This window comes from Psammomys obesus, unplaced genomic scaffold (genome assembly GCF_907164565.1).
Source record: "Psammomys obesus unplaced genomic scaffold, mPsaObe1.curated_primary_1811, whole genome shotgun sequence".
In the NCBI taxonomy this organism is placed as follows: Eukaryota; Metazoa; Chordata; class Mammalia; order Rodentia; family Muridae; genus Psammomys; species Psammomys obesus.
The window spans coordinates 800,116-826,239 of record NW_026587382.1 but is presented as its reverse complement, the minus strand read 5'-3'; the positions used below and the strand labels follow the sequence as shown (position 1 = coordinate 826,239).

At 46.0% G+C, this 26,124-nt stretch overlaps 1 protein-coding gene across 1 annotated transcript in view; it reads right to left on the bottom strand.

Moving 5' to 3' along the window:
* Positions 1 to 26,124, bottom strand: part of Chd1l (chromodomain helicase DNA binding protein 1 like) — a 56,399-nt gene that overhangs the window by 18,193 nt on the left and 12,082 nt on the right. Inside the window, exons 2-15 of the mRNA XM_055603809.1 lie at positions 24,258 to 24,370; positions 21,576 to 21,682; positions 20,942 to 21,056; positions 19,708 to 19,739; positions 17,194 to 17,275; positions 13,250 to 13,416; positions 11,315 to 11,466; positions 10,510 to 10,602; positions 8,857 to 8,953; positions 7,372 to 7,445; positions 6,230 to 6,340; positions 3,112 to 3,226; positions 2,098 to 2,251; positions 418 to 586 (exon numbers count right to left, since the gene is read on the bottom strand). Of these exons, the coding sequence (XP_055459784.1) occupies positions 418 to 586; positions 2,098 to 2,251; positions 3,112 to 3,226; positions 6,230 to 6,340; positions 7,372 to 7,445; positions 8,857 to 8,953; positions 10,510 to 10,602; positions 11,315 to 11,466; positions 13,250 to 13,416; positions 17,194 to 17,275; positions 19,708 to 19,739; positions 20,942 to 21,056; positions 21,576 to 21,682; positions 24,258 to 24,370 (1,581 nt within the window). The remainder of the gene's footprint in view (positions 1 to 417; positions 587 to 2,097; positions 2,252 to 3,111; positions 3,227 to 6,229; positions 6,341 to 7,371; positions 7,446 to 8,856; positions 8,954 to 10,509; positions 10,603 to 11,314; positions 11,467 to 13,249; positions 13,417 to 17,193; positions 17,276 to 19,707; positions 19,740 to 20,941; positions 21,057 to 21,575; positions 21,683 to 24,257; positions 24,371 to 26,124) is intronic.

Here is a 26,124-nt window from a genome sequence, read left to right as displayed (position 1 = left end):
AAATAAATAAATAAATAAATAAATAAATAAATAAATAAATAAATAAAATCCTAAAATGCATATAGAAGCATACAAACCCCAAATAGCTAAAGCAACCCTTAGCAGAAAGAATCCTAAAAGGTGTCAAAATACTCAAATTTAAATCATATTGCAGAGCCATAGTTACAACAACAGCATGGCACACCTGTGGACCCACAGAATACAAAAGAGGACCTAGAAATAAGCCCATCCAGTTACAGGTACCTCATTCTGACAAAGGTCAAAAACAGACTATGGAGAAAAGCAGCCTCTTTAACAAAGAGCGCTGGGAAGACTAGACTTCCATGTGTAGAAGAATGAAGCGAGATCCACCTGTCACTGTGCACAGACATCAACTCAAGATGGATCACAGACTGTAGGAGCTGGTTCCCAACTCACTTCCTTCCTCTTGCTCTCTGCTTCCTCCTTCTGCTGCTGCAGGCAGAGTGTCAAGGGCCCACTGGCCATCTTTCGTTTCTCCCAGGATGGATTCCAGATCTATTTCATCCACAGTGCTCCCTTCAGAGGACAGCAGCTTATCCAAGCCGAATTTGAGTATCTCACTTAACTTCAAGGGAGAAAACAAAAGTCCAGTTAGATCTGATGGAAAAAAACAAAACAAAACAAAACAAAAACCACTGGGATGTGGCTTGCTAATGGCTAGGACATGTTCCTCCTCTGATGGACAGTCAGCATATCCTAGCCATCACAGGTGATACCAAGCAGGCTTTTAACAGCCGGATGAGGGTAGGCGGATAGGTGACAAAGGATTATCAGGGTTATTGACTCTCAGTCTCCATAACGATACTGTACGGATGAGCTTCCATGCTTTCTCTGAGAATAACAGTAACTCCAAGCGTCTCCCATAGCACTTCTCATCAACTCATCCTGACAGGCTTTTCCAGGAACCACAGGAGAAGTCAGACTCAGCTGTTCTCTCTCACTGCTCTTGATCTCATCATCAGCTGACTCCACTGGCAATGTGCTTTCCCACCACAGTGTTCACTGGACAGCATGGCAGAGGGCTCACATGGACCCCTGCTCAGAGACTCTCGGCTGCTTCCCCACTTCACCTTTCCTTGACCCCCTCATCCACTCGCTGTGACTGTCAGAATCACAGGTCAGGTGGCATTCCTCGATCTCACCTGCAGCTCTGCATATTCCCAAACAATAACTCGGGTTCGCTTCACCTTGCCCCTTTGCACTGGCCTGTTTATCTCTAGACGATCTTCTTTGTAACTTGGAAGCCATTAAGGTGTGCTGTAATCGCCTGCAAACACCTCAGACAGCTCATCAGAGCCCCAACATCTGGGCTATCTATATTTAACATTGCTGTATATAACCAATGCGCCCAGCTTTGCATTTGGTACTGAAACCCAAAGAAAGCCAACTATTTGTGATAAGGATTTAGAGGAAAGAAACTCGAGCCTCCAGACAACACTGGAAGAGCTCAGGTCAGTTAGGTTCACTGATGTGGGAAAAGCCACACCAGGAATGGAGACACTACTTTCTTAGACTATATAAAAAGGAGACTGAGTTGTGCCCAAAATGTCATGGCTCCCTGCCCTTTTGTTATGGATATGATGTCACTGGCTGCTTTGGGCTCCTATGGCTTTGACTTCCCTAACAGGCTGGATTTGAATTGTGACCTTCAATAAACTCCTTCTCCTTTAAGTTGATTTTGTCTGGTGTTTTGTCGAAGCAAGAAGAAAAGAAACTAAGAGAGGTACAGAATCGATCGCTATAATTACCTTGGTGTTTTGTTTTGAATTCTCTAATTTTCTTGGTGTCCTCAGACATAGTTAATGGAACCCTCATTTTGAGAAAAGCAAAGAAAGTAGATCCCTGAGGTTATGGTACCTGCTTAAAGCCACACAACCAATGAGTGATAAGGCTTAGATTTAGATCTAAGCTAGACAGCCCAGCACCTGTCCCTTTCACTCTTTCTATATAGCGCGCTATAGCACGCTCATTTTTAACTGTTAAAGTCCCTTGCACATAAGCAGGCACCAAGGCAGGTACAACTGAGCCCAGGGCCAAATCCTGATCAGCGTAAGACCAAGAAGAACAGATTCCAACCTGGAAGTCAGCCTCAGCTGACGGTTTCTGCACTCCTAGGGTGAAATGGCCTCCTTCTATGACCGTGCTGGTAAGCTGCAGTTTGGAGGCTGCCCTCCTATACACGATTTCTTCCACAGTGTCTCGGCCGATCAGCCGGATGACTTTAACAGACCTGTGCAAGTCAAACAACAGCACTGTGTGATAAGTGCATGTGAAGCCAAGGAAAGACACACCAGGCAAGTACACCTGCAAGGAAGCAAAACCAAGCACCGTACATGGGGCATTCATTATTAGAAGAACACTTTGATTGGGCCCTGAGTATTTGTGAGAGAGATCTGGCCTTCAGTTATCACCAAACCTTTCCAAATAGTGGAAGAAAAGACAGTGAGGTGATCTGAATTGTGGTATGTCATCTGAGGTCAAGAAAAAAAAAAAAACCTCTCAGGTGCATTACCATTCTCAGGTCCAAGCTCCTGTCTTCTCCCAGGTCCTCCCCACCCATCCAACTACAGGCCTTCTTTCTCACTTAATAAAACAACAGGGGGAGGAACCCACAAGAAACACACACACACACACACACACACACACACACACACACACACGCATGCACATACACAAACATACACATACTCTATAAAAGCACAAATTAGAAACCATAATATGCAAGCAAAAGACCAGTAAAATAAAAACAAAAATGCCCAAACAAAACTACATGCAATGATTCTACAAAAGCATTACTGAGTTCATTTTGTGTTGGCTTGAACCATGTCTTTTATAGTGAGCTAGGTCTTATTTCACTGAATTATACAGCTTCTAAAGATTCCTTCTAATCCTTCCATCATTTGGCTTTTTGTTCAACAACATGAGTCCAGAAGACAGTGTAACCCAGCCAGGAGCCAGCAGCAAAGCTGGGCTCACCCTGGCATCTCTCCTTCCTTGTTTGGTGCCGTCACCAGGGACTCCTTCCTAAAACCCAGGAGTATCTAACAAATGAAGGAAGTGGGAAAAATCACCGACGCTGAACTCACTCACTTGTTCTGGCCAATTCGGTGAGCTCTGGCAGCCGCCTGCAAGTCATTCTGAGGATTAAAATCACTGTCAACAAAAATAACGGTATCTGCTGCTGTTAGGTTCATGCCCACTCCACCTGGAAACAAGGTACAAGAAGAGTGTCATCCGAGGCACAGAGAGGGACGGGAGAGTAAAGACACTGCAGACAGGATTACACCGATGAACTGAAAGCAATCAAATGGACTCTCGCCCACAACTCTAGAGCCAGCATGATCACCCTCTCTCTTAACCTAGCATTGCCTGACTTGGAAGGATTTAACGGTCACAAAGTAACAAAACGAGGGAGTAGGACAACTAACAAAGGAAGATGCTCAGGAGCGGGAAGCGCTTTCAGGCCTCCCACATTTCAAATACTTGACAGCATTCTGCCTAGGATGGTCTGAAATGAGTTGTGAGCATGGGACAGCCTGTGTGGGCATTCGTCAGGGAGGCGCCCTTACCTACGCTTACAAACCAGGCTAGGGAGCAAGGCCTCTGACATGCTGACTCAAGGGAGGGGTGAGGCTGCTCCCGGGCAGGACTGCCTCCCCTGCTCTGTGGAAAGCCTCAGACAGGAACTCCAGAACTGTGTCCACACTGACCAGACCTGTGACAGAAGCAAAGCCAGGAGCACCTCATGAAGCAACTTTCTGGGCTTTCCTTGGTGCTGCAGGGGAATGGCTGAGGTGTGACCGTGGGTTCTGAGAATTAAAAGAACCATGGAGGCAAATTACAGCCTTTTCTCTTTTGCTAACGTGAAAACTAATACAGAACGGACTGGCTCTTATCAGGGACATTAAGAGAACACTGCTGAAACAAGGAGCCTGCAGGGGCTTGTGCCGAGAGCTTCAACTAAAGGTTACTTCTCAGAAGGACTACGGACTCCCACTGGGTCCGAAGACAAGCAAGGCAGGAATATTTTAATTCAGCTTTCATATGAACTGAACTCTGGAATAAAGAGCTGATAATGACTGATTCCTGAGCGGTGCTAGGCCACCTGGCAGGGATAGCCCCCTTCTGCATTACCTGTCACTTCTGAGCCTTTTGTACAGACCCACTCTGACATCCTACACGACCTTATGGGCACTGGCTATTCATTACCACCCTTTTGCTGATACAGAGAGGGCAAAACACTTATTTGAAGTTGCACAGCTAGAATGTAAAAAGAGCTAAGATTCAGTATGCCAGGTCTGGCTCTTCAATCGGTTAGGTCCATTTTCTGGGCTTTTGTGGCAGCTCTTGCAGTTTTCCTTCCCTTCCTTTTTTTTTTTTTTTTTTTTTTTTTTTTGACAGGGTCCGATCGTGTTGCTAGGACGACCTTCTGGGCTCAGGCAGTCTTTTTCACTGAGTTACCTAAGCGACCAGTACGGTAGGCCATTCCATCACGTCCCTTCCGGCCTGTTTTTTTATTCACTACACTTGTAACACCTCCCAGGCACTCGGTTCATTTCAAAATTTGTAGCATCGCCCCTGGCGGTCTGGTAGGTGGGATTCACACTGAACAAAATGTGCGCCATCTTTCCTGGGTTAAGCTTATCAAAATGGAGCTCTTCTCAATGGGTGAGGTGCCCTCTCTCTGCAGGGCCAGGGAAGGAGCCCAGGACCCTGTACGTGCTACACAAGCATATAAGCGTGCTACAGGCCATCCCAGGGGCCCTGTCTCTTTAATAAGCTCTGAGCGTTTAAGTGTTTGAGGCATATTCATGAGCTATCATCGCCCCCTGGTGGCAACAGGACGCAGTCACAGGAACACCTCAATACAAATGAAAACGCCGCACACTGCAGCAAAAACAGGAGGGCGCCCTCACCGGTCTGCTGCTGGGAAAGGCAGATGCTCAGGTGCTTCTGCGCCTACAGGGTCTGCTCAGGGCCCTCCGGGGAAACCAACTAAAATGCGGACGGCTCGTCCTTCTTAATTTTAGGCATTGCAAACAAAAAGCTATCCTCTGAGTAACGATGAGATCTTCAAAATCTCACCAATAGAACTGTGTTTCCACTGATGCCACGCTTGACCTGACCCTTTAAGTTTCTACTAAGACTACTAGAGAGACAGGGTGACGTAAATGAAGGCTGAGATGCAGGCTGTGTGACCTTGGGAGAAAAGACAGCCTGGAGAATCTGATTACATCATGCATTATTATCTTAATAGACAGATAAGGCATATACTGGCAAAATAATCTCTTTACAAAGGATTATGTCTAGTGCTTCTTTTATATGCCTTTATCACACTGATCACTCAATGAATGCTTCTTAATAAGACTGGACCCTTTTCCCTGAGATGCTGATCTCTCTAATAGAGGAACACTCATCTCTGTGTACACTGTGTCTATTCTTGGATTTCCATTTATAAGAAATAAGACAATGAGGGGCTGGAGGGAGGTAAGAGCAGGCACTACTCTTGCAGAGAACACGGTTTGATCCCCCAGACCCATATCTGGCAGCTCGCACTATCTGTGACTACAGTTCCACAGGATCTGACACCCTCTTCTTGCCTCCAAGGGCACCTGCATGCCTGTGAGACACATAGAAATGAGCAGCTGTGTGCACTTAATAAAAAGTTTTCTTAAAGAAATAAACAATGAAACCAAGACTATGAGTTAAAGTTATGTATGTAGACATTGTCATAATCCTAAGTCAGTAGCTAGCAATTTTACTATAATCACATTTTAAGGCACTTAAGTGTTCACTAAGCTTTTGCTCCGTAAGAGCAAGTATTTCTGGGGGAAGGCCACTGTCGGAGAGGCTACCTCATTCCCCAGTCATAGCTGGAAGATCTGCACCCACAGACACAAATCACACTTCCACAGAATCTGTCTGGATAGACCCAGTCCAGGAGTCAAGGCAGGTTAGGGTGATTTTTAAGGACTCGGACCTCAGCTTCAGTCCTTGGATGAGACCATGGCTTGGTTATACAGTCACCATGCTAGAAGTCCAGCCCCTTACTTAGCCACAGCAATGGCCTCGGTTCCTTTTTTTTTTTTTTTACCCCTTGGTAATGACCTCACCTTTCAGAGAATTTGGGGAAAGGTACTAATGGTCGGGATGTAGAGGTTCTCTACCAGCTCACTTGCCTGCTTTCATCAAGACCTGTGTGGCCTACCTGCCCGGGTGCTCAGGAGAAAAACGAAAATGGGCTGTTTTCCGAAGTTCTTAATGGCCAGGTGTCTCTCTTCTCCTCTCACGGAGCCATCCACGCGCTCGTAGCTGTAGCCTTGACAAAGGGGAGAAAACAGGGCAACCTTAATTCTCTTTCAAGGATTCTGGTAAACAAAAACAAATTGGTCGATCCAAAAGCAGACATCGGTGATGCCCTTTTTACAAACGCTCTATTTCTAAGCATTCCCACGGGGGAGAAGTGCAAATTAAGGGGGACAAGCCTATCACTCTACAAAGGAACACACCATGACACATGCACAGTCTTTTAAACGCAGTTGAAGCTGCAGAAACATGTGGCTTCAACCATGCCTACGCTTTCACGTCCTGAAGGCTCATTCAGCAGCAGACAGTGTTTGCTGAGGTATGTGCAGAAGCTTGGGGCTCGGCTGAGGGAACGTGTCTGGGGCCCTGCGCTTGCCTTTCTCTGAAGTGGGAGGGTGCCCCGCCTGCCTTCATGCTCCAGGCCCCGACAGCACTCTAACTTAAGCTCTGCTGGACTCTGGGATTCCTACAAGAGTGCTCTGGATTAGGTTCCCACAGCATTTGAGGAGCACTGAGTATAGTTCAGAGGCCCAGTCTGGAACGAACTTAAACTGCAAAGTCTGGATCTTCTTCACCGGCGGCCTAAGATCCACCAAAGTTTCAGCTTCTCCCAGTGGTCTCATGTTGACTTTATTAAGTACGAAACAGTACTGAAGGGATAACCCCGCTACTTAGCGGTGAGTGGGAGTAACCGGCCCGCCTCTCCCGTTTGGTTTGTGGGGTATCTCTACTTGCATCTGTCTAGCGCTTCTGAGTAAGTGCTCAGCTGCTTACCTGAATGTCTTATGACCTTGAAAGTCACTGCCATTGAAACTTGTCTATTAAACGCATAACATCCCCACGGCACTTGCCCCGTGCCCACAGAGGGGAAGCCACAGGACCACAGGGAAGGCGGCCGATTAGTTCCGCCCACATCTCTACCCGCTGCCAACGTTTACACCACACACCAGTCTCCACGTCATTTTCCTCATCTGACTGACTGTCACACAGAGGACTGTTACAGCTACAAGGGATTCAGGTCATGTAGTGGACAAGGGGAATCACCTCTGTAATCCATATAGTCTTGCAGAATATCCAACATATGGGTCATTTGGGAGAAAAGTAAAACCCGATGGCCCCTAGGGGAAAAAAAAAAAGGAGGAAGTGTCAATTCTAGTAATATTTAAGGTACATTTCTCTCAAGCAAAATTCTTTGGTTAGAAAAAAGAGAAATACAAGTTTATAAATAAATTAAATACTAATATATAAAGACTTTTTCAGAAAATCTAAATACTTCATGTAAAGAATATAAGTAAACCTGGCACTGTCCCCTTCAAAGTGACATTTTTAAACGATCGTAGATAAATTCCCAGGGGCATCTGCCAATGCACCACAGGATATGGGAAACCCAGACAAGCCAGAGAGCTCACTGTAACGTCAACAAGCTTTTATGTCAAAATGCAAGCTTTTATGTCAAAAGCAAGAGAAACACATTTATTGAGAGTAAAATGCAAAAATTCAAACACGCATACACATACCCGAGGCCTGGCAAGCTATGGTCAACCACCTATAACTAATCTTACTTCGGTGGAAGGTCACTGTCATTTATAGCTATTTCGGTTGAAAATTCAGGGAAGCATTATTTGAGGAAGGGACAAATGACATCTCGTCTTCCAAGATACATGATGAAAGAAGAAAAAGAATAAACTAAATGATGGATTGGGCATGAAGCCAAGGGCTGGAGAGATGGTTCTGCAGTTAAGAACACTGTCTGCTCTATTCTACAGAGCCTGCCTTCGAGTCCCAGAACCCACGTGGCAGCTGACAACTGACAGTAACTCCAATTCCAGGGATCCAGTCCCTTCTTTTGACCTCTGTGTCGCGACTGCACATACATGGTGAACCGACACTGACCAGGCAAAACCACCAACACATACAATGACTAAATCTTAAAAGAATAAAGAAAGGAGGATGAAGTCCAGGGCTGGGGCTGGGGGATGGCTCAGTCAGTAACGAGGACCTGAGCTTTATCCCTGGAGTCCACATGGTGGCACGCACAGCAGCTCAGCAAGGCAGACACAGAACTAGCCCTAAGTCTGGGAAGATGCTCCCCAAGTTCCCCCTGAGGTTACACCAAGACACACAGGTCGGCAGGAAGGAACTGTAACTGCGCCCTGTGATTCAACACAGGCTGCCAACAGGCCATCGGGGAAGAAAAGATCAGTGCCATTTCTGTCCTGGTGGGACAGAACAAGTCAGAGGGAGGAGGTTGCCCTCCATTGCGGAGCCGCACAGGGCACCGGAGGGGGACACTGCCAAGGCTGAATCAGGGTCCTAGTGGCCATGGGAGTCCTAACAAAGTGGTGAGCGTGTAGGGTAAGGACGAATGGGGTGGCTGGGGCCAGGCGCACAGTTGCAGGGAAGATGAGACCTTAATCAAGGCCCTAAAGAAAGAAAACTTGGACCAACCTCAAGAAATCCATCAGTTCTTTGCCATTTGGCTTTTACTGGTTACTAGCTCAGAGTAGTAAATGTAAGGCTATTGCCTACCCGGAATACAGAAATGCCAGCAGCCTGTCCAGCAGGTGAAGCTTCCCGCTGGCCTCAATCAGGTGCTCTCCGATTTCAAAGGGCTCCGGCTCCACACCTAAGAGAGGAAGAACTCATCTCCAGTCATGTTCCCCACTAGAAAGAGACTCTCTGAGAGAAAAGCTGATCGTTGGCCGCCAACAAGACATTCTTGACACCAATCACAAAGCCAGGCATATCCCCAAAGCACACAAAAACAAAAACAAAAAAACAACAATGGCAGAAACAGCTTACCTAAGGGGCAAACCCACCTTGATGTTAATAGTCAGGAAAACCCAGACTGGAGTCTCAAGGCTCTCACAGGAAGTGGATCAACAATCAGAGACAATATCCTTTCTAAGGGATGGGTAAAGGGCTTCCTTTACAGCCAACATGTTTCCCCTCATTGAAACAAACAAAACCCCACACGCATCTAATCACAATCCTGTGAGTCACTCAGTTTCAGCATTAGGAACCCCGACCTTGTAGCTGGTGTTTGCTCCTCTGTGACTTTTTCTCTTCCACCTTTCTCCACCCTTTTAACTCCTAACACTAGATACAAAAGAAAAGAAAAGAAAAAAAAAAAGGATGGAGAGGAAAGGGGGCACCATTACTGTTAGATTACTTCCTGCTGATGAGTGGCCTAGGGCTCCTTGGGGCAAGTTTGATCTTCGCCATCACGATATCTCCTTCTTCTTTTTCTTCTTTGTACATGACTACTTAACAAACCTCAAACAACAGTGACCATCAGCATCCGTCACCAACCAGCAACACACCTATCAGGGCCCTAGCATTTACGTATCCTCTGAAAAGTTCCCAGAATTCCAAATGGCACATGACAGCAAAAACTATCTGCAGCTGACCAGACCTGCAGCTGGCAAATCTGTGTGTCTGCTGGAGCACAAGGCAAATCATGCTCAGCTGCTGTGAAGCAGCCCCATAGCCCCACACCTGGGATTAAAATATTAAATATTAAAAAACATTAAATATTCTTATAATATTTCTGGGCTCTTTTAAAGAAACCAAAATTCTCGCTACACTACCTGACCATAACAAACCCCTGCACCAGGCCTTCCTATAAGAGAGTCCATATCCGCAAGTCCTAAAATTGCCCCTGGACAATGACAACTGTGCCCCAGGTCTCTGAGGGGTTGACTGGACCATGAAATTAGACAACCGTGGAGACCACTGGTGCACCCGGCATCACGGTGGAGAAGAGCTGCCTGAGTGGGTTCAAAACAAGCAGAAATGAACTGTGAGGGAACACTCAGATAAACCGAGACAGTGGCTCTAAAAAAAAAATGCCAGCGGAAATATGAATATGTCTGCCTTCTGGAAGGATGAAGAGACAGGACAAACAATGTGGGATCTACGACTGGATCTTGGAGTAAAAAAAGAAAAATTAAACCATAATCTAAAGGCTCTTAGGCAGAATTGAAGAAATCTTCGTAGATATGTCAGGTAATATTGATATAACAAACAGCATAAACCTGACACACTCACTGCCAAAGACACAGAGGGCACACCTCCCCGAAGGAATGGCACACCTCCCTGAAGGAATGGCACACCTCGCTGTGGTTTTGCCCACAGACTGTTAACAAGACGGTAATGAGGGCTGCACACCGCCTCACTCACCATCAAATAGATACGGGTGGTCCACACACTTGCGAAGCTGCACGAGGATGTTCTGGAGTTTGACTTTCTTTGCCATCTCGTTCTCAAATGCATCTGAAATTGTAAAGACAACAGGAGGAAAGACGGATTACCAAAGCAACCCTCTCTTCCCGTGACTCCACAGCCTTACACATTTAATCACACACAGCTCAGCTCTGCGTAGTTTCCCAAACCAGAATGAACATGTGTGTGAAACTTGCTTAGCCATCACTCTCCTTTAAGAAGGAACACTAAACCTTAAGTTGAGTTTACGACTTGATTATCCCTTCTTCAGACACCTAAACTTCCCGCTGTAGCTGTCAGGGAGTGAGGAAGGAATACAAGATGGAAATCAAGACAGCACTCCACTTCTGCTTCTCCCTTCTCAGTCCTCCCAGTGAGTTTGAGTCAACAGCATTTTTCAGCTCATTAAGTATCCAATGGGCTGGAACGATAGAAGGCAGCAACGGGCTGGAAAGATAGAGGGTAAGACCACGGCACCTATAAGTGTTTGCTTTAAGGCAGTAAGGGAAATCGGGCCTGACGAAAGAGGAAGCTATAAGGACCAAGTCTGAGCTACTTTTAAAAGCTTTCCCATCCCACACACATACGCACCCACTGCAGCCAGCCAGAGACTCACTGAGAATCCGAGGCTCCACCCCCTTCCAGTGCAGAGGGAGAGAGCCTGGTTACTGAGGACTTCCTGAATCAAGACCACACTCCCTCAGCTTTACAACACACACACACACACACACACACACACACACACACACACACACACACGTACCTAGGTCTTTCATCAAGATGGCCTTGTAGTACTTTTTCTGCAGTGCTGACATGCCATGGTATATTACCACCTCTGTCTTCTTGGGAAGCTCTGTGGCCACCTGAGCTTTCACTCGCCTTAGGAGAAATGGCTGCAAGAGTCTATGCAGCTCACTTGCTGCATAAGGAGAAAAAAAAAATTAGGGTGTAGACTCAAGGCATTCAACAGCTAAAAACATGGTCTGAGTTCTGAGTCAGGGCAGTAATTTCATGTCACCGACGCTCCCGGACTTACGGTGGGTCATGACCCTGTAAATCCACCACAGGATTAAAATATCGTGCATTGAAAAAAACATTTAATACACTTAAAGGCACCATGTGTGCACAGTGCCTGCAAAGGTCAGGTGGGATTTCAGATTCCCTGGAGCTGAGTTCCAGACATGGTGAACCTCCAATCTGAGTCCTCTGGAAGAGCAGCCAGTGCTTTTAACCACTGAGCCAAATTTCTAGCCCTCATTGTGGCTCTGATTTACATTCCCCTAACAATTACTGATACTGAACACTTAAATATACATAACAGTAATGTGTTACATCGCTCAAAGAAGTAAGAAGAAAGCATTTTTACATAAAGCTTTACTGGTTTTCTCCCTTGACAACTCTGCACACGCATACAGTGTACTCCGATAGAAGAAACCATCTGAAAGCACTCATCATGAAGAAATGAGGAAAGTTCAGTTGCTTTTATGCCACTTACCTGAGCTGATCACTATCCAACACACACACGAATCAAAACACTACAGTGTACCTCAAAAACCTGTGCAAATGCTAGGTGTCAACAGCAAGTCAAAGTTCGCACACATTTTCCACAGACTGTGCACTACTCGACGATATAAAAATCCCAGGCCACACCACGCACGTAGGACCATCTGGCTTCCTCCTCCTCGGGGTTCTCAGCTCATTCTTAAATAGTCACTAGCTCTTAACTCAGGAACTGGGAAAACTTAAGAATTCTATTCTTACTAATAATCCTGGTTTTCAGGGGCTTTCTTATTCCCAAGCTGTTTTGCATTTATTCTAACTGATCAGCATTACAGCTTAGAAAGGTGGGCAAGTGACTGTGCCCTTTTCAAGCACGTTCAAGTGGTGGCTCCGGGAGCCAAGCCTTTTATCAAGGCCACCGGGCTAACCACCAATGCTGTTGGCACTTGAATTTGGTTCTTCTGAATTCAAGTCCTTTGTTCCCTCACCAAGTATCTTGATCATCAAAGCCATCCTAAATCAGAATCCTACATGACACGTTAGGACAGAGGTACAGAAAATAAACACACAGGATGAGTAACCAGACTGAAATGGAATTTCATATAACCACAACCAACATTTTAATACAGTGTACCGATGTAATATTTGACTAGATGTGTGAAAATCTGGCAACTCTAACCATGGGAGTAATGTAAAAGAAATCTGGGTAGTCTGGGGCTTTCTGCTGGGAAAAGCCCCTCAACTCATACTTCCCCAATAACGTATAAAATCATTATACTAGGTAACGTAAGTTACCTAGGCTAATATCACAGGGATATTCAGATATTCAATAGGACAGAGGGGCAAACATACCAGAGAAAGCTGCCACATGCATGAAGGGCAAAGCTTCCCCACAGCCACAACCACACCCACCTCCCATCTCTCTCAAACTCTTGGTTTGGGTGCACAGTTAAAAAAAAACACCAGTGCTACAGGACCGGAATGGGCCTGTGGTAGGCCCCGTCCTACCTCTTCCAAACACGAGTAAATGAGCCCTACAGAGTCAGGCACAAGTGGACAGATGAAGGCCACGAGGCTTCCAGCACTGGCCCTTTGTTGGAGGCGCTTTACCTCTCTGGCCTTCTGATTGCTTCTCTTCTGTCTACAACTGCTAGACGTGTGCCAAGCCCTCTTGGGGAAGGATCAGGAAGAGAGGGACCTGCCTGATTTGGACTCTTTCTCGATGTCCTGGTAACGCTGAACAAAATCTTCCACCTGGTCCCTGCAGAAGAGGTCAGGCTCCACAACACTGAGGAGGGAGTAGAGCTCCTGAAGGCTGTTCTGGATAGGGGTTCCGGTGAGCAGGAGACGGAAGACCACTGAGAACTCAAACACATAGAACAACAAAGTTAAAAATCTCCCACACTGGGAGGAAAGACCCGGGTACCCAACAAAGAACAGCAGGACTTAATGGATATGGAATGGATACGGAATTAATGGATTTTTATATCGTAGGTACATGGCACCGGGGGACGGAGGGGCCCCTACATTCAGGCTGTATGTTTTACTTGGTGAAGGAAGTGACTCCAGTTTGAACTGTAAGACGTAGAAGACAGTCCCACAAAGAAGACAGTGCTGTAAGGATGCAAGTTACGCCACTTCCTGAACAAGTATTGTGGAGTATTCAGTATGTTCCTGTTACTCAGTCTTGGAGAGTTAAGTTATAGGGTGCACCCTACATGCGGGAGCTTACCGGGGCAGTGAAGGCATGTACTGATGTGCACATGACGCAAAATGCTAACACGTCAGGCCCCTCTGCTACAGGTAAGAAGCAAGACGGATACTAAAGCAATGGCTTCTGTAAAGCTTCATGGCCTACCAAGGCTTCTGGATGCCCTGGACATTGTGCCATGACAGCCCCACACAGAGGAGGATTAATTAGGAAATCTGATTGGTTGTTTGGCTTTTTGCGGTTTTTGTTGTTGTTGTTTGTTTGTTTGTTTTTTAAGACAGGTCTGACTCTGTAGCTTTGGCTGTCCTGGAACTCACTCTGTAGACCAGGCTGACCTCAAACTCAAGAGATCCACCTGCCTCTGCCTCCCGAGTGCTGGGATTAAATTTTCAGAAACAAATGAGAAAACCAAAAATAGAAAAATCTTTATCAGTAATTAAATATGAGTAATTAGTAATGAAATTACGAATTAAGAGAAACAGTTATCTTTCCCCGGGACACCTCCTACTCTCAGTTCTTTCTCACTCTTCCTCAGTAAATCTGTTGGCTTTGCTCAAAAAGAGAAAGAAAAACATTAACAAGGGCTCAACCCCCGAGCTGACATAACAGGAACTACCAAAATTAATGCAACAAGGTAGAAAAGCCATATGCTGTATGTGTACGTTATTCTGAATGTTATTCTGTATAGCAGGCACTATACACACATTCACACATACATACATGCACATACAAGATATGCTGAAGGGTTAACGCAGGAGTTCAGGCCCTTCTCTTATCTTTCCAGATTTGGGCTGTTGAGATATCATAGGAGCACACACTGTTTTTATAGGAAGAAAAGGCGATGTGACACAACCGATCAAAACCTATTACAAAAGTTCTGGCCATCTCCTTCTGTTCACTCTGAAATGTTCAATCATTATCTACCCATTTGTGCCTGTTCTGCTTGTTGGACAATGTTTCTGAAATACTTCAACTACATGGACTGAGGTTTTTTTTTTTTTTTTAGGTATAGTAACCAGAATTTACAAGGCACATTTCAACAAAGAGCTGAAAGGATCAAAGAACACAAGGTCAAAAACGTGACTGCTTTTCCTAAAATGTAAGTAAAGTTTTTCATTTAAAGTAGTGCCCTTTTTGGCATCAAATTTACAGCTGGGAAATAAAAATCAGAAACAATCTGTCTTTACAATACTTTCTAAAGTTTGTGTATAAAACATTACATAAGCACATTCCTTATTAAATATTAAATATTTTTCTGCATAACTTTTATGGCAACTTTAGTTGGTAAGTGCACTGTAAATAGGACACGCAGGTTCTACCACCAACCCTCTGTTTTCATATTTAGGTCGCTTCCAATGTTCATAAACAAATTGAAACAGTATTAAAACAGGCATATATAAAACCACACAGAATCCTCCTTCCCACCTTTCAGTTCAATAAATAAATGGTGTTGTTTGGTTATTTGGCTTTTTGCTTTTTTAAGATGAGGTCTGACTATGTAACCTTGGCTGGCCTGGAACTCACTCTGCAGGCCAGGCTGGCCTCAAACTTAGAGACCTGCCTGCCTCTGCTGCCCAAGTGCCAGGATCAAAGACTTGTGCCACTATGTCCCACCTAAATAAATGTGTGTTTTTTTCAACCATCTAGTGCTCTGTGATACAAACCTCACCTAACAAAGAATGCTAACATGTCCCAGAAACAATGTTCTCACTCCATCTCTCTGAGCCTTAATTTCCTGTTAAATGGCAAGTGCAGACTCCAAAGGAGGCAACAACACTCAGTTTCCTTATTTCAATCCACAAGCCCAGGGTGCCTTTACAGTAGCCGCCTGTTCTCCCGCTGTACGTCAGAAAAATTGGCACAGGCGTTTATGAAGCATTCCCATACGAGGATAGACACGTAGAATATGACAACCTATATGACTCCCTCCAAAATGCATGCAGTGCCAATGTGTCAGTATTAAGAGGTGTCCCTCTAACAGGTAACTGGGCCACAGCAGCTCCTTTTGAATGGGGTCAAGGGCCTTTTGAAAAAAAAATCACTAAGCTAGCTTTCTCTTCTCTCTTGCCCTTCTGCCATATAAGAATAACAGCACAAAGTCCCCAACACCTTGTTCTGACACTCCAGCCTTCTGTGAGAAATAAATGTAATGAAATACGACCCAGCCTGTGGTTACTGCATTGAAGCAGCACAAACGGACTAACATAAAAGCCTCTTGGGCAAGAGACACTGTTAAGGGTCTCTAAAGAGAAGGCAGTAGCACCAGAGAGCAAGAGGATGTCCTACAGGGGGCAGCAATCTGCACAGAACTTCTGGGCCAGTAACTACAGAATGCAGATCAAAAGTTTTCTTTCAAATGCCCCTCTAGATGGAAGTGATTTATTATGGGATGGAACCAAACTGCATCACCACTGGAACGAATGTGTAGTCTCACGAACGAACAAGCCTTTCAACTAGGAGAAAGACAGTCCACTCTTCACAGGCAACTCAGAAAAAACAAAAACAAGAGCAAACAAACAAACAAAAAAATGGCAAATCATCCCCATGTTTTCAGAATAGTGCAAGGGGCCAAGAGAGGATGAGAACAGTGTGTCATACTTTATAATATTAACGACCACAGAGGATGAAGGTAATATGCCATAGTATGGAACTGGTCTTCTTGTGAGCTATTAAAATCTTTAAACAGGTCAATCGGGAAAGAGGAGCAATACGTCCAATGCTTCTGCTACTTCACACAGACTTATAGTGATGTCATGTCTGCGAAGAAATCCAAGATGATCAAAAGAGAGGTGAAACGTCTCTCACAGCCCACTGAACTTTACTGGAGCGAGGTCTGACCTGAGACCCAGATTTTAACAAACATTACCTCACAAAAGATAAAAGACAACATGTACTCTTTCTGGTGTGCCCCTCCCCACACAAATGATGGCTTAGCCCTGCAGTAATCTGACTGAAAAAAAAAAAAGTCTCATTTAAATCTACATTACTCAGGCCTAACTATTTTTAAAAAGGTCTGACTGTGCAGCACCTCGCCTACATGCACGCGCCACACCTGGCTAACGTTCTTTAGGGGGAGGGGTGAGTGGGCAGGGGGGCTCTCCAGCATTGTCGGGGCGGTGACATTACCATGCACGACACCGCAATGGCAGGTAGATGTCACCATGCATTTCTCCCGACCAAGCAGCATCTATAATATCAACAGTGACTCTGTTTGCCACAGTCTGAATGGTGACGTCAACACTGTTCCAACGCTTGCCACAGATCCACTACTCTGACGGCAGATGTGGGTGATGAGGGATACAGAGAAGGCGGGCCAGGGGACCTGCTGGGATCTTCTGCCCAATTCTGTTGTAAAACTGAAACCAGTCTTCCAAAGATTATCTTAAACAGCAGGCAGTTAGAGGAAAGCCAGGACCACCCACTGAGTTTACCTCTGAAAGAGTCCTGTGCAGCAGGGAGCTCTGGTTCTTCAATCTGTGTGCTTCGTCCACGGCCAGAACACTCCAAGAGAAGCTGTGAGAGAAAACCCACTTTCAGCTTTGTGCAGCTCAGACGTGTCTCACAACCACCTCACAACGGAACCGCAATGGTTGTTCGAAAGACTACCTACAAGCCTGGCCTTCGAAACACTTCCCAGTCACCTCCCGACCTACCGTGATGCAGCCCTGCGCATGACAACAGCTGCATGGGGGTACATTCGAGGGGCTTTCCCCCAGAGAACCAAACCCAGGGAGAGAAGAAACACTTATGACCAGGTGCCAGGCACTCAACCTGTAGGTCCCGGTGCTTAGTCCAAAAGAACAGGATCAACAGATAGCCTCAGGCCTGTTGGTAAATGACGGCTCAGATAAGCTAGGTCAGGCTCACAAGAGAAGGACTAGAGTCAAATCCACAAGGGAGATTAAAGACAGCCACACCTCAGCAAAGAAGCGGATGTAAATTAGTGCTGAACGGACTCAGGCACTAAAGGAATAGCCCTAGAATCTCGTGCGTTGTCGGCACTGAGGTCCTCAGTGGCCCCTGCAGAGCGTGACTTGGCTGTAGAGTACACAGTGAGAGCAGTTTATCAGTAAGTTCCAGTCAGAAAAGCACATTCACACGCACACATTTCTACTGTGCATGTGTCTTATGATGCAGCTCAAACAGGCCTCATATTTGCAACCCTTCTACCTCAGCCTCCCAAATGCTGGGATCACGGGCATAGATCACTTCTACACTCTGGCTATAAAAGCACATTTTCATAAATACTTTTGGAAATCCGTGGCAATCCTTCCCAAATAAGGTACCTTCCCACATAATGAATGTGTTCTAGAATGTATTATTTAAAAGAGTAAAAATTAAAAACAGCAAATATTTAGTAACAGGTGATAAAACATACGGCTACAGAAAAAGGTCTACATGGTCACTGCAATACACATTAGCTGGAGGTGCTGGAACACAGTCGTAATCCCAGCACCTGGGAGGTAGAGGTACAAGGACGCCACAGCAAGGCTATCCAGGGCTATGAGGGCTATAACAAACTGCTAATCTTGGTTGTCAACCTGACACGTGCGAGAAGAGGGAACCTCAGTTGAGTTATGTCTCCTTCAGAATGCCCTGTGGTCACATCTGTGGTACGTTTTCTTAATGGCTAACTGATACAGGAAGGCCCAGCCCACTATGGGTGGTGGCGTCCCTAGGCCTGCTATACAGGAAAGCTGGCCAAGGAAGCCAGGAGGAGGGGCCCAATAAGCAGAGCTCCTTCATCACCTCTGCTTCACGCTCATACATCGGGGGAGGAGGGAAGAAAAAGGCGATGGAGGGAGGAAGGGAAAGAGGAAGAGAAGGAGAAGAGGTGTATGTGGTATGTGTGTGTGCCTGTAGAGGTCAAAGGACAAAGTTTAGAAGTGGGTCTTTCTTTCCACCATGGGTTCTGGGGACTGAACTTAGGTCATCAGGTTTGCTTTTTTTTTTTTTTAATTAATTTTAAATAGGATAATTCATAAAAATACTCAACATTTGTGGCCTAGTTTACTGTCCCTTAAGATTTCACATTTGTTGCCTATTTTCTGGTTTTGTTTTGTTTTGAATTTTGTGTGTGCACATGAAGGCACATGTGACTGCAGAGGCCAGAAGCCTGGGGTGTCCTGCCGCTGAAGCCCAGGAGGGACGGGCTCTTGCTCGGGTGTGCTGAAAGAGCAGCTAGCATCCTCATGGCTGAACGACCTCCCCTTGGTGCAGCTTTTGTCCCCTAACTGGACTTCTGTCTTTGTAGGTTTGCTCTGCGACCAACTTTCCTGACATGGCTGACAGTTCCCTTCCAGGGGCAGACCAACAAACATTAAAGCTGGTGAGAAGCCTGGTTCAGTCCCTGCAACCCATGTAAAAAGCCGGATGTGGCGGTGCAGCTGTGGTTCCAGCACACCTGTGGCAAAATGGGACACAGAGAGGCAAGAATCAGACACTCAAGCATCAGCGAGTCTGGGGTGTGCCGCACAGAGGCAGAGGGACCCTGCCATGGAGAAGTGGAAGACAGAGAATCAGCTCACACACACAGGCAAACACAGATGCAGGCACATGCGGTGGGAGGGCAGGCAAGCAGGCAGACGGAACACTTCAAAAACAAGAAGGGCTGGGACACTGAGAACTCAAGGACAGAACACTTGCCTAGCATGTGCAAATCCCTGGTTTCAGTCTCTAGGACTCCTCTCCAAGTAAAACTATATTAAAATAGACAAAAGGGGAAAGAGAAAAAGCACACAATCCTCTCGTGGATAATATGCTCGCTTAAAAGAAACAAAACACTGAACAGAAGTCATAAAATCTACTTTAGCCGTCAGGACTTCAAAATCAGACAAACACAGGAGAGAGGCAGAATACCACAGCACAAAGAGAATACATGACCTTCACAGTTCATGCAACAGTTCTGGAGATGGGGTGGGGGGAGGGGAGTACAACCTACTCACGTTTTTAGGAAGGAGGCATCTTTCAAGCAAATCTGAAAAGGTAAGGAAGGCAAGTTAAGAAGGGCCAGTGCTCGGAAAGTCCAGTGCTAACAAGCTACTTCCTGTTGTTCAACTCTCTCTGGTTACAACCATCTTGCCTGTCCTTCACTGAGTAAGACTGAGTAAGAAGACAAAGAACTCTCGGCATCTTAAGTCCAAACAAAAGGGAGTTTGATTAAGGTGAAGGTCTCGCTTACAGCCCCGTGCCTTTGTCTAACGAGAACTAAAACTGAGACTGTAGCTAAGTGTGCTGGCTAGTTTTCAGTCACCTTCACACGGGCCAGGGTCGTTTGGAAGGAAGGAACCTTAGCTGACAAAGTGCCCCCACCGGATTAGCCTTGTTGGCAAGTCTGTGGAGGGTTTTCTTGACTGACCGTGGAGATGGGTGGCGCTGGGAGAGGGCTGGCTCCCTGCGGTTAGTGTCATTTCTGGCCTGGTGATTCTGGACTCTGTAAGGAAGCAGGCTGAGCGAGCAACAAGGAGCAAGCCAGGAGAGCAACATTCCTCTGTGGCTTCTGCATCAGCTCCTGCCTTGAGTTCCTGACCTGACTTCCCTAGGTGATGGACTATTGCTTGGAAGTATGCAAAAGAAACCCTTTCCTCCTCCCCTTGTTGCTTTTAGTCATGGTATTTTGTTATTGTTGTGTGTGTGTGTGTGGGGGGGGGTTGGTTTGGTTTGGGTTTTTTGTTTTGTTTTGTTTTGTTTTTTGAGACAGGGTTTCTCTGTGTAGCCCTGGCTGTACTGGAACTTGCTCTGTAGACCAGGCTGGCCTGGAACTCAGAGATCCCCCTGCTTCTGCCTCCTGAGTGCTGGGATTAATGGCGTATACTACTGCCCCAGGCTTGGTCATGGTGTTTTAACACAGTAAGAGGAACCCTAAGTGTCCTTCATTCCTGTACTCCAGTTACCAAACAAGAGCTCCTTTCCCTCACTACTCCTGTTCACTAACCAGGATGCAGCTCCTGTGCCACCTCCAGAGCCACTTCCCCATGAAGCAAACAGAGAGAGAAGGAAACTAAGCAACATGATGCCCCCAAGATCCTTCACTTCTGTGGTCACAAAGCCCCTTAGAGACGAGGGTCATTTCCCTCCAGCCAGACCCCCCAGAGTATCTCTGCTTAAATAGAACTGCAGTGGATTTAACAACTTGTTCAGCCCAGTTTAAGAGTTCTTGCTAGAGAAGCAGATGGCTACCTCATAGGTAGCCAACAGCACATGAAAACGTGACTCCTGCCTTATGTCTTGCTGAAGGCGGGCTCTTTCCTCCTTGTCACCTGTGTACGTTACACAGGAAAGACCTGGAGCAAATCTGCAGCAAAGAAAAGAGGCGGACAGTGCCAAGGTTAGAGCCACGGGATGGTATGGATTACCTGGAAAACCACACTTCGTGAGACAGGATAATGTCCAGACCCTAGGAGGTCCAGCACTCAGGAAGAGTCCTGGGGCTCCAAATCGTGCCTAGGATCATGGCTAAGTCTCAATAAGGCCCTGATGTAAATGTTTAGGCATTAGGGTCAGGTCTAAAGATGTTATGTTGGCTTTCAAAAGGAAACTTGCCCTGCATCAGTCACTTCCTACATCAATATGAGCAGGGTGGTTCTCCTCCAGTCCAACAAATTTCACTAAAAATGAATACTGATCCTGAAATTGCCAAATAGAGTGATAACACCCATACCCTTCCAACTGGTACCTACCTTGCTTCAGTTCAGACCTTTCTAGAATAAACTCATTAATTGTACAAGACACTACTGTTTTCTCATATTTTCTATACCAACCAGAACATCTGAAGTAATGCTAAGAATAAAGTTTCATCCAGTTTACTCAGTACCTCTCCAACTCTTCTTTCCAGTTGCTCAAAACAGACAAGGGACAAAGAATCAGAAATGGCCCCTTATCATTAAGTCTTCCCACCAAGTAAATGAGGAGAGCGATAGTCTGAAACAAAGAAAAGGAAGTCAGTGCTGATCCCATTTCTGAGAAATAACCAGAGTCCTCACAACCACCACAACACACACACACATACTACACGCAACTTGTTTTAGAATGAGATTATGTGCGATCTTTTATATGTTAGAAGAGTACGCTTTCCCCTGAGGAAATGAACAAAACCTCAGTAGACTTCCCAAAGGGATTTAAGGTGTTCAATTACTTACATAGTTAGTAAGCCAGGAGGATCAATATTTATGTAACTGAACCTCCAATGGAAAGAAAAAAGACAAGAAGGAACAGAAATAAGGCAAACAGGCACCTGGCAGGCGAGGTCAGCTCAGCAATACTCCCAAGATACACCGCCAGCCATGCCAAGACATGACTAGAAAAATGGCCCACACGTGGCTGCCTGTGCTGACTGGACGCACCTGTGAGGATGGCGCCTTTCTTCCTAAGCCCCTCCTCTCTTTCCCTCTAGCCAACCCCCCCTACACACACACAGACATACTTAAGAGTCTCCTCTTTTGGCTGAACATTCTCTGAGCCCCAGTTTTATAACAGAAGAACCTCTTGGAGCACATGCTGTATTTGGGAGATCCCAACAAACTACCCTCGTAAATGGAAGAGAGGGTACAAAATGAAAGCCTTTGTAAAGCCCAAAGGGTTACTTCAGGACACGCCTGTACACACTACTCAATTATGCTACACTAGATGGGAAAAGGAAAGACGGGCTAGGAGATGGCTGTGCCCAAAGGCTGAGGGATTTCTATTTTAAAGGGGAGGGAGGAACTATCCTAAACACAAATCAAGATCCTGAGAAAGCTGCACGCCAAAGGATGCTATTGAGATTAATTCACACAGCACAATAAGAGTCCCCCATTTCCTAACTATAAAGCATTTGGGTAAATCAGTATCTCCGTAAAACATAAAACGCAAAATGACAATGGTAACGTCAGCCTGACAAAATACTGACTATGCACTGCGTGTGCATAGTGGAACACTGTCACAAGAAACTGGCCACTTTTAAAGTAAAATTATATCCAGTTTATAACAAAAGTGACCTTCTTTTTAAATCGTGTAACTGCAAACTGAGCAGGGCGAGCTTGTCTCAGTGACTTAGCTGCACCAAAGCTCTTTTCTTCAGCTGCCCTCAGGATGCCACTTGAGAAAACGCCAGCACCATGAACCAGGTGCATAGACCAACATGTACTCCTGTGTGGACTTCAAGAAGCATTAAATGAAGAAAGGACACTAAGTCTACATTAATTCTTCCAGAAACCCGAGGCGGGAACACACCCTGACTTGCAATCTGAGGTTGGTGCTAACCCCGGTGCGAACACCTAACAGCAATATGACAAGACAAGGACACTCCAGCCAATATAATCTTCGTGACATAAATGCAAAAATTCTAAACAAACTTTCACCAAACCCGATTTAGAGGCGGCGTGTTCTGGGGTTCTTAAAGACAAGTAGAAGCTGCTGGCTCTGCATGAAGGTCAACAGGGCAAAGGCAACGACACACAAAGGTGACACGTGAGGATCCTTCACTACCCAAGAGTCTGCTCACTCTGTCCTCTAAAAGCCTCCAGCAGATTGACCTTTGTTCTAGCTGCACAGTGCTCGGTTCAGGTACACACCAGGACCAAGTTCCTCTGCCCAGGAAATCCGCAGCTGGTGCGTGACATCTCAGGGTTCCCTCTTCAGAGGCCAGACTGTACTCTGAGGAACTCCTAGGTTGACGAGTGAGGCATGCCTGCCTTAAATGAGGCAGTCTCCACCCTCAGACTGAGGGTTGTATAAACAGGTTGGTGAGTCTTGGAAGGGGCAGTCAAGCTTCTAAGAGGACTGATAGGACCCCTGACTTGTCAAGATTGGGAAACGCCCATCACCGTGGTTTTTAATCAGCGTGCCTTTGCAGGCTGATTAAAATGTATCCTCACTGCACTGACTTTAATACTGTACAGATTAGGAAACCCCTGTGATTGACTCACGTGATATGCTGTAACTAGACTGTCTATCAAATGACATGTCAACTCAAAGCAGTTTTGCTCATCATCCTGACAGAAGTGTCAGTATCAGCATTCCACCTGCTTAACGGTGTCCACCACCACATCAGGCTCTCCTGGTCTCTAGGCTTTATCCTGCCTCCTTTAATGCCATTAGTTGCCTAGGTGAGTTTAGAAACCACAGGATACCACATTCACACTACGCCATCCTGAGAGAGCAGATACTCCACAAAGCATTCCTAAAGACATCATAGTCAACTTGACACTAGGGCAAGTAAATTTCTTTACTGTAGAGAAAAGCCCTTGGCCAAGCCCATTCACTGCTCTATTTAAGGCATGCCTTCTCCCAAACACATTAATAATAATAACAACAATAACAGTAATAATGAACAGGTCAAACAAGGGTACTGGCAGAATTTACAAAAAACCCAAAGTAGAAAAAGCAACCCCAGGCTCATAATCACACGTTACTTTATGCATTTCACATCCTGGTGAGAAACACACGCTACTGCAATGAGCAGGCAAAGCTGACCGTGGAGTGTGCCAGTGAGCTGTGCCCTTCCACAGTAACATACCTGGCAGGTCTTCCCCAGGCCCATCTCATCTCCCAGGATGCAGCCATTCTGGCAGTGGAAGCACTGGGCTAGCCAGTTGACGCCCTCCAGTTGGTAAGAGCGTAGACGAATCCCTGGAAATGAAAAACAGAAGCTGTCCAGAGAGCAGATCTCAGCAGGCTTCGGGGTCTAAACGGCCCCATCGCCCACACCGCAAGCCTGACCAGCCACGGTCCTCACTTCCCAGCATCTTTTTGTGCAGACTCGGTCACCATCTACCACTCGTTCAAAGCCCTAAAGGATGCTGTCATGGCCACCTCATCGGCCTGACAAAACGTCTACTGAGGTTTGGACCTCTGCTGCCTGTTCTCACACCACCACTACTCAGTCTTGGAAATGAGCATTTCTAAAGCGCCTTGTCGACAAACAGCTCACAGACTGCCATGCTGAGGAGACATGTGGACAGGACTACCTCACACCATGCTTCAACGTACAACAGTGAGTCATAAAGAGTATAATGCACAGCGCTTGAACAGGAAGTACCTTCCATGGGCTCATTTACTTGAACACTTGGTCCCCAGCAAGAGATACTGTCTGGGTGAGCTGGGGAAGCTTTAGGGAGTGGAGGAGGGCCCCAGGGAGCAGATCTTGAGGGTCACCAAGAAGTGGGGTTGTTACTCTGATTGGTCAGGCCATGTTTGTAGAACCGGTTTGCAAGAGGGAGGGTGAGTGCCTAGAACTGTGGGTCAGAAGCCCTGGCGTCATGTACTCAAGATGCTGTGTGCATCGAGAAGACCAGAATGCCAGCAGGAACTGAGAGGTCCAAAATTTGAAATTTAATTCCTGGGGCAACATGACTGTGGTCCTAGGTACACATTTAGACAAAGAAGCGGACAAGTGAAGCCAGACCAGCCTGCCCAGCCTTGAAGGCCTTGAAAGATACCATTGCTTGGCAACCAGTTCAGATGGCCGGCAGTCTCCCACCCATATAAGTCCTAGCTGGTGATCAAGGCCACATAGTCCTGCTACTAAGAAAAAACTCAAGATGTGCTAATCATTCCCCCTCCCTAACAGGAGCAGATACCCTCCAGATGGATGGGCCAGGACCTTTATGGCCTTGGTGCCTAAAATAAACCAAGGCTTGGAAATTCCCTGCTTGTGGTTCTGCCCTTTAAAAACCCTGTTCCCTCAGATCCCAGGGCCGCATACCTCTCTATTCCCACAGAGAGCTTGCGACCCAGGCTCGAGCTTGTATTAAACCCTCATGTGTTTGCAGCAGAGTCGATTCTTGGTGGTCTTTGTGGGGGGCTGTCTCACGAGCTGGGCATAACAGAACTCAGGAGTACCAGTCAGGGTACAGATGTTTCCCAGGGAGAAGACGCTACCTGGTGCATGCTGGTAAATTAACCAGGCTTTGTTCTGCCAAGGTCCTGAGCTGAATTCAAATGTAATGGGTTAAAATTTTTAACAGGAGGAATTTCAACACAACATCATTTCGGCTGTGGCATGGAGTGTGCTTGTTGCTTTACATCAGGTTTACAGTGAGAATCCAGAGATTAAAGAGGCGAAGAAACATGAAAAATGTATAGTTTGGCAAAGGAGAGTATGTGGAACAAATTTAAAGTTATAGAAGGCAAGGCTGCCAAAGCAAGGTGTAAAACTAAAAACCCATTTGAAAAACTTTCACTTTGAGACTTTTATCCCTGCAGATCATTAAAAGACAAAAAATAAAAATTTAAAATTTAAAAATACTAAACAAACAAAAACTCTTTCAATCAAGACCAGAAGGCATGGTAACTTTTTACATATAAAGTGCTTTGATTTACAAAAGGTGCAGAATCCTCCTGGAGCTAAGCTGATCTCCAGGAGTGTCTGTGAGGTGTTTTAA